At 40.3% G+C, this 8,737-nt stretch overlaps 1 protein-coding gene across 2 annotated transcripts in view; it reads left to right on the forward strand.

Annotated features, from left to right (window-relative positions):
- LOC102246289 (NXPE family member 3) overlaps positions 1–8,737 on the forward strand; it is a 33,077-nt gene that overhangs the window by 5,972 nt on the left and 18,368 nt on the right. For both annotated transcript variants that reach the window (XM_005861154.2, XM_014535527.1), the window contains exon 3: positions 5,516–5,630. In XM_005861154.2, the coding sequence (XP_005861216.1) occupies positions 5,516–5,630 (115 nt within the window). The remainder of the gene's footprint in view (positions 1–5,515; positions 5,631–8,737) is intronic.

The following is an 8,737-nucleotide window of genomic DNA, read 5'->3' on the forward strand; positions in this document are numbered from 1 at the left end:
TGTTGATGTTCTTTGTGAACGGTGACGCTGAGATGAGCTCGGCGTGCAGGATTAAGTTTAGAGAAGCAGAGGGCTACCGCTAGTCAGGCAAGTAGCAAAGCCCCCAAAGCTCTCATGGCTTTTATTTGGGGAGTACAGCAAATAACAATGGAGTACAGCAAGTGACAATGATTAACAGGTATGCTTATGAGATCATCTGAGCTAAGTTATACATTAAACTATTAATTTCCTATGTTATACAAAGACCCTTTCCAACTGCAGCAGTGCACCCTCCCTTAAACTTTCCATGCCCTCATGGACTATTTATCACCTCAAGGAAAGTTCTGCCTCTGAACAATAAGTCTTGCTTGCAAGACTTTGTTCTGACGTGGCCCGCTTGCAGGCCCCCGCCTTTTCTTGGCAGAATGTCCTCTTCTAGTTAGCTTCGTTCCTCTTGACCAGCTACAGATAGTCCCCCAAACTCACCGGCCAGGTTGTCACTGAGTCAAGTGGCAGTAGCTCTTTGCCACTCCCAGGGTTCATGCTGGACAGTGGAAAGCCTGCTTCTCAAGCTCCAGGCCAGGTTCCCAGGGAATACATACATCTCTCTCTGACTGTAGACAACCTGAAAACGCCCCCGAGCCTCTGTGCCCCATGTAAGTAGTCCTCTGGGCCCTTCCTGGGATTTGTTCCTGGGCCACCTGGTCCTTCTTCAGGCTTGTTCTACTTAAACATGTCACCAGCCACCAAAGCATACCTAGGAGTATGCCTGTCTTTGCCCCCACGTAATCCTGCCCTTCTCTGAGGTCCAGCCTCAAAGGAGGAGGCAGATCATTTCTCCATAAAAGTACACTTTTAGTTTGGGAGAGGCTGGGTGTGGTAAACACAGTCCCTTCCTCTCAGTGAGATGTCCACCGAGACCAGATGCTCTTGATTGTACTCCTTTGTCTATTTACATTTTTTTGCAATGATCACGTATAAATTAGGACTCATTTCTTCCAACTTATTTCACATTTCTCATTTATTATACTTTATTTCTCTTTCCCTGCTTTCCAATGAATGAATCAATTTTTTCTGATGATTTTACATTCTATTTCAGTCTTTTTTTAATTTATTTTTTTATTGTTGACAGTTTTACAGATTTCCCCCACTTCCTCCACTCTGCCCTCTCCACCCAGCGCCCACCCCACCCCAGGCCTTTGCCACACTATTGTCTGTGTCCATGGGCTGTACATATATGCATATATGTTTTTTGGTTAATCTCTTCCCATCCCTCCAATCTGCTCCCCTCTGAGATCTGTCAGTCTGTTCCTTGCATTCTTGCCTCTGGACCTATTTTGTTTGTCAGTTTATTTTGTATTGTGTTCCACATGTAAGTGAGGTCGTGTGATATTTGTCTTTCTCTGACTGTCTTATTTTGCTTAACATAATAATATCCAGGTCCATCTATGGAAGAGACCCTTCTTTTTATAGCAGCATAGTATTCTATCTGTAAATGTACTACAGCTTTTTTATCCACTAATCTACTTATAGGCACTTGGGCTGTTTCCAGATCTTAGCTATTGTAAATAACGCTGCTCTCTCTGAACATAGGGATGCATACATTATTTCTGATTAGTGTTTCAGGGTTCCTAGATATAGTCCCAGAAGTGGAGTCACTGGGTCAAAAGGCATTCCATTTTTAATTTTTTGAGAAAACTCCATACTGTTTCCACAGTGGCTGCACCAGTCTGCACTTCTACCAGCAGTGTAGTAGGGTTCCCTTTTCTCTACATCTTCGCCAGCACTTGCTCTTGTTGACTTATTGATGGTAGCCATTCTGGCAGGTGTGGAATGATACATTGTCATTTAATTTGCATCTCTCTGATGATTAGTGACTTTGAGCATTCTTTCATATGTCTATTGGCCATCTGTATATCCTCTTTGGAGAAGTGTCTATTCAGGTTCTTTGCCCATTTTTTATTGAATTGTTTATCTTCATGGTGTTGACTTGTATACGTTCTTTTTATATTTTAGAAATTAACCTCTTATCAGATGTATCATTGGCAAATATGTTCTTCCATACAGTGGGTCACTTTTCATTTTGTTGATGATTTCTTTTGCTGTGCAGAAGCTTTTTAGTTCAATGTAGTCCCATTTGTTTATTTTTTTCCCCCTCTGTTTCTCTTGTCCTAGGTGATGTATTGGTGAAAATACTGCTGTGTGAGATGTCTGAGATTTTACTGCTTATGTTTTCTTCTAGGATTTTTATGATTTTTGCAACTTACATTTAAGTCTTTTATCCATTTTGAGTTTATTCTTGTGTATGGTGTAAGTTGGTGGTCTGGGTTTTTTTTTTTGTTTTTTTTTTTGCATGTACCTATCCATTTTCCTAACACCATTTGTTGAAGAGACTGTCTTTACTCAATTGTGTTCTCTTGCCTCCTTTGTCAAATATTAATTGACCATAATGGCATGGGTTGATTCCTGGGTCTTTATTCTGTATAATTGATCTATATGCCTGTTCTTGTGCCAGTACTGGGCTGGGTTTTTTGTTTCTTGGTGTGGGTTTGTTGTTGTTGTTGTTGTTGTTGTTGCTAATCTTCACCCAAGGATATTTTTTCCATTGATTTTTTTTTTCAAGAGAGAAGGGTAGAGACAGAGAGAGAGAGAGAAACATTGATGTGAGAGAGGCACATCTATTGGTTGCCTTCACACAGGCCCCAACCCCAACCAGGGATCAAGCCTGCAACCAAGGTATGCACCCCTGACCAGAATCAAACCCGAGACCCTTCAGTCCACGGGCCAACACTCTACCCACTAAGCCAAACAGGCTAGGGCCAAGCTGTTTTTATTACAATGGCTTTGTAGTATATTTTGATATCTGATATTGCAATCCTTCCAACTTTGTTCTTCTTTTTCAAGATTGCTGAGGCTATTCAGGGCCTTTTTTGGTTCCATGCAAATTTTTGAAATATTTATTCTGTGAAATATGGCATTGGTATTTTAATAGAGTCTATAGATTGCTTTGAGTAGTATGGGCATTTTAATGATGTTAATTCTTCCAATCATGAACACAGTATATGATTCCACTTGTTTGTATCTCCCTCTATTTCTTTTTTCAATATCCTATAGTTTTTTGAGTACAGGTCTTTTACCTCCTTGGTTAAGTTTATTCCTAGATATCTTATTTTTTTTATTGCAATAGTATATGAGATAATTTTTTTTAGTTTCTCTTTATGAGAGTTCATTATTGCTGTATAAAAACACCATCAATTTCTGGATATAAATTTTATATCCTACTACCTTGCCAAATTCATTTATTAAATCTAATAGTTTTTGGTGGAGTCTGTAGGGTTTATATGTATAATATCATGTCATCTGTGAAAAATGACAGTTTTACTTACTCCTTTCCAATTTGGATGCCTTTTATTTTTTCTTCTTGTCTGATTGCTGTGGCTAGGACTTCCAGTACTATGCTGAATAAGAGTGGTAAAAGTGAACATCTCTGTCTTGTTCCTGATCTTAAGAGAAATGCTTTTAGTTTTTGTCCATTGAGTATGATGTTGGCTGTAGGTTTGTCATATATGCGTCTTTATTATGTTGAGGGATGATCTCTCTATTCCAACTTTGCTGAGAATTTTTTTAAAAACAGGAGCTGGATTTTGTTGAATGCTTTTCCTATATCTATTGATATGATCATATAATTTTTATCCTTCATTTTATTTATGGTATTTATCACATTTATTGATTTGCAAATATTGTACCAACCTTGCATCCCTGGAATAAATCCCACTTGGTCATGGTGTATGATCCTTTTATTTTTGCTGGATCTGATTTGCTAATATTTTGTTGAGGATTTTAGCATCTATGTTCATCAGGGATACTGTCCTATAATTTTCTTTCTTTATAGAGTATCTGTTTTTGGAATTAGGATAATGTTGGCCTTGTAAAAAGAGCTTGGAAGTCTTCCCTCCTCTTGATTTTTTGGAATAGTTTGAGGAGGATCTATTTCTACTTTTATGTTGGTTACTTATACTTATGTTTACTTACCCCTGTTTTCTTAAGTCTATCAATATCAGTATATTCACTCCTGAACAGTACAAATACTATCACATCCCTTAATCTTACCCCATGGACCACCTCCATTATGTTAATATTGTCCAGAATATTGTCCAGGTCATTACAGAACAGTATAAAGTTTCTTTATGCACCCTGCCAGTCAACTACTTTCGCTAGAGCCAACTGCTATTCTGATTTCTATCATCATAGATTAGTTTGTTGCTTCTAGAATTCTTATTGTATATTCACTCCTGAACAATACAAATACTATCACATCCCTTAATCTTACCCCATGCACCACCTCCATTATGTTAATATTGTCCAGAAGTTAGTTATGAGTTATATGAATACACATATTTTCCTTCTCTAATCTTTGTTTTTCCTCATTTTTATTGAGATATAATTTTTTATATAGTCAGATTCACAGATTGTAAGTGTATAATTAATTTGGACAAATGTAAGTATCCATATAATCATTACCCAATTCAAGATAAAGGACATTACAGAACACTATAAAGTTTCTTTATGCACCCTTCCAGTCAACTACTTTCACTAGAGCCAACTGCTATTCTGATTTCCATCATCATAGATTAGTTTGTTGCTTCTAGAATTCTTATTAAAAGAATCATGTAATATGTACCTTTTGTGTTTGTTGTTGCATTTATCAGTTGTTTTATTTTTAATATTTTTTATTGATTTTAGAGAGAGAGAGAAAGGAGAGGGAGAGAGAGACAGAAACATCAATGAAAGAGAAGGCTGCCTTCTTCATGCCCTCCACCGGGGATCCAGCCTGTACGTGCCCTGGGCACGTGACCTGACCAGGAATCAAACCAATGACCTCTCAGTGTCTGGGATAATGTTTAATCAACTGAGCTTAAAAGAATCATGTAATATGTACCTTTTGTGTTTGTTGTTGCATTTATCAGTTGTTTTATTTTTAATATTTTTTATTGATTTTAGAGAGAGAGAGAAAGGAGAGGGAGAGAGAGACAGAAACATCAATAAAAGAGAAGGCTGTCTTCTTCATGCCCCCCACCGGGGATCCAGCCTGTACGTGCCCTGGGCATGTGACCTGACCAGGAATCAAACCAACAACCTCTCAGTGTCTGGGATAATGTTTAATCAACTGAGCCACACAGGCCAGACACTTGTTTTATTTTATTGCTGAGTGCTATTAATTTTAAGAATCTATCAAAACTTGCTTATCTATTTTTCCATTGGTGGATTTTTTTTCCAATTTGGGAATGTTATGAATATGGCAGTTATCAACATTCTCACATAAGATTTTTGTGGACATGACTAGAATTTCTGGATCATAATTGCTCCAAGGGTGTGCTACAACTTCTCCACTGGTTACCTGAACTTCTACAAAAGCCTTCTCATCCATGGATGATTACCAGAGTTGGTGTTCTTTGAGTAGGTAAATGGTAGGAAACTCTTATTTCATCATGTTTATGATGTCACTCCTCCTGGTTTTACACTTTTATCTACCTAGTGTCTTGGTCACATACCAGATGTCTAGCAAACAACTCCAGGCTTCCACAGACCTATTTATCAAGCAGCTCAAGTGGCACAAGATTGTGGTTGTGGGATCAGTCATTGCAATTTGGGTAAGTATGCCTCTTTCCACTTGTCTCTGTCCATCCATAGAGCATGAACCAGTTACTTACTAGGCAAAAGAGGCCAAGGGAAGCTCTCCATTTCGACATTCCATTTTCCTGTTTCTAATCCAAGAACAGAAGTGTCATGGAGGGACTAGTTCATAGAGAGAGAATGAGCACATAGTATCCGGTAGAAGCAGCTGTAAGAGTCTCCAAAACACTTGCCCAAAAAAGTTATTGGAGGGGAAAGTAGAAACCTAAGCTATCTATGCTTTCTATATCCCTGAATTTTTATATTTCTGTTCCAATTTTCCTGGCTCTTTCTAGTTCTTAAAACTAAGAAGGCCACTATTACCTCCATACCTTGCCTAAGGGTACCCTCTTCCCTCTTCCTGCCTGGTGCACATGTAAAAGTTTCCTTTTCCTCTTGGTTCTGCTTTTATTTATATATATATATATATATATTTTATTGATTTTTTACAGAGAGGAAGGGAGAGGGAAAGAGAGTTAGAAACATCGATGAGAGAGAAACATCGATCAGCTGCCTCTTGCACACTTCCTACTGGGGATGTGCCCGCAACCAAGGTACATGCCCTTGACCGGAATCGAACCTGGGACCCTTGAGTCTGCAGGCCGATGCTCTATCCACTGAACCAAACCGGCTAGGGCAAGGTTCTGCTTTTAAAAAAAAAAAATTTAAAAAGGAGCTTTACCAGGATTAATTAGGGGAAACAAGCAAAAAAAAACCTCAAATACATAAATCTATGTGTTTACAAAGGAAAACCATTTGAACAAAGGACAAAACATCCTTTCTTATTTTTAGTCCAACTCAGGACTGTATCAGAGAACAGGAAACAGGAATTCAGTAGAGAAGTGATATATCAGAAGAGAGAGTGTATCTTAAGAGAAAGAGGAAAAGATTACCCCAAGATATGATTGACTTTTCCTGATACGACTATAGACCAATAAGTTTTTGGGCCACCCTGTCCTCTTGTATCCCAGAACCTCTTCACTTTCTCCCATAAATCAGGCAGTTTCATACTAAGAAAATTCAGTTCCTTCATCTGCTGTCTTATATATATTGAAATCCAGGCCTAACCTGGTTATGGTCATTAATATTTTGCTCCTTAACAAATGAATTCCTCTCTTTCTCTCTCTCTCTCTCTCTCTCTCTCTCTCTCTCTCTCTTTCTCTCTCTCTCTTCAAATGTTTTAAATAATAAAAAGTTGTGTCCTCTGATCACTACTGAAATACATTATAAATCAATAACAGAAAGATTTCTAGAAAATCTCCAAATATTTAGAAACTAAATAATATACTTATTAATAACCTAATGGGTCAAAGGAGAGCTCTGAAAGGAAATTAGAAAGTATTTTGAATGGAAGGAAAATGAAAACAGGCCTATAAAATTTTGTGGAATACTCAGAGGGAAATTTATAGTATTAAATGTCTTTGTCAGAAAAGAAGTAAGATCTCAAATCAATTAATTCAGTTTCCATCTCAAGAAACTAGAAAAAAGAGCAAATTAAAATCTATGAAATTAGAAGAAAGAAAAAAATATCCTAGCAGAAATAAATAAGATAGAAAACAGAAAATCAATATAAAAAAATTAATTCATTGAAAGTTGGTTCTATGAGATCAATAAAATTGATTAGCTTCTAGTCGAACTAATCAGGAAAAAATAATAGACACAAATGATCAATAGTGGACATGCAAAAGGTATTATCAATACATATTCTACAGATATCCTATATAATAAAAGGCCAGCGACCATAACAACCGCTCAACCAGTCACTATGAGGTGCATTGACCACCTCTCAGTCCCTCCCCCTCCACAGGCTCTGATCGCAGCATGGCAAGTGGGGAACCATGGGGAATCCGATGGGTGGCAGAGGTGGCCAGAGTGAAGCAGCCCAGGTCCCAGGTGTCTGGCGGCGGCGGCGGTTGAAGCGAAGCAGCCCAGGTCCTGGGTGCCTGGCAGTGGCGACCAGAGCAAAGCCTGGGTCCTGGGTACCAGAGGGAAGCCAGTGCCAGCAGCTGGGGGAAGGAAGGCCTACTCTTGCATGAATTTTTGTGCATTGAGCCTCTAGTCCTATATAATCCTATATAATAAAAGGCTAATATGCAAATCTACCAAAAGACAGAACGACTGGTTGCTATGACACACACTAACCACCAGGGGGCAGACACTCAATGCAGGAGCTGCCCCCACCCTGCAGGCCCCTGGCCAGTCAAGGCAGGTGGGGGACTCCCAATCTCCTGCTAGTCGCCCCACAGAGGGAGGCAACCGGTGGTGGCAGTGAGGCGTAGGGCCAGTGAGCAGGCAGTTCCAGGCCAGCCAAGGCGGGTGCCAGCTGGGGCGCCCCTGAACACCCCACCAGTCACCCCACAGATCGGCCCTGATCACCAGCCAGGCCTAGAGACCCTACCCGTGCATGAATTTCATGCACCGGGCCTCTAGTGTAATATAAGCAGGAGGAGGTCTAAGATGGCTGTAGCGTAGGACACTGAATTTGCCCTCTCCCATAAGCAAAATTTAAGCGGAAAACTCCTGAATGGAGATTTTGGAGAAATGTGTGGTTTTTCCCCCTAATTAAAAGGGGAAAATTCGAGACAACCGACCAAGATGGCGGCATAGGTTAACGCCGGAGTTTGCTGCCTCGAACAACCACTTCAAAAATACAACTAAAAGGCGGAATGGACATCATCCAGAACCACAGGAAGGCTGGCTGAGTGGAAGTTCTACAACTAGGAGGAACCGAGAATCAGAGGAGGCGCAGTGCTGAAGTAAAATACTAAGGTGCGGAGTGCGCGCGGCGCGGGCTGGTGGCTGAGGGCGCGGTTGTCTGTTTCAATCCGGAGGGAGCCTCAGACTCTGGACTCAAACGGAAGCGGAACTGTCTGGCTTCAGTCGGAACTCGAAGGCAGCTTTCTCTCCGAGGTTTGCAGCGGTTGCTGGGACTCCAAGAAGAAGAGCCCCTGGGGACGGAACTGAGAGCAGCCATAACTGCTCGCTCCGCCCACCCTGTTGATCCCCGGGGACCCGCCCCGCCCAAGCCCTGCACAGAGGCATTTGCCGGATAGCCTCAGGCAAAGGCTAGATTAGCACCTCCCTA

This window comes from Myotis brandtii, unplaced genomic scaffold (assembly GCF_000412655.1).
Source record: "Myotis brandtii unplaced genomic scaffold, ASM41265v1 scaffold1441, whole genome shotgun sequence".
NCBI classification, from domain to species: domain Eukaryota; kingdom Metazoa; phylum Chordata; class Mammalia; order Chiroptera; family Vespertilionidae; genus Myotis; species Myotis brandtii.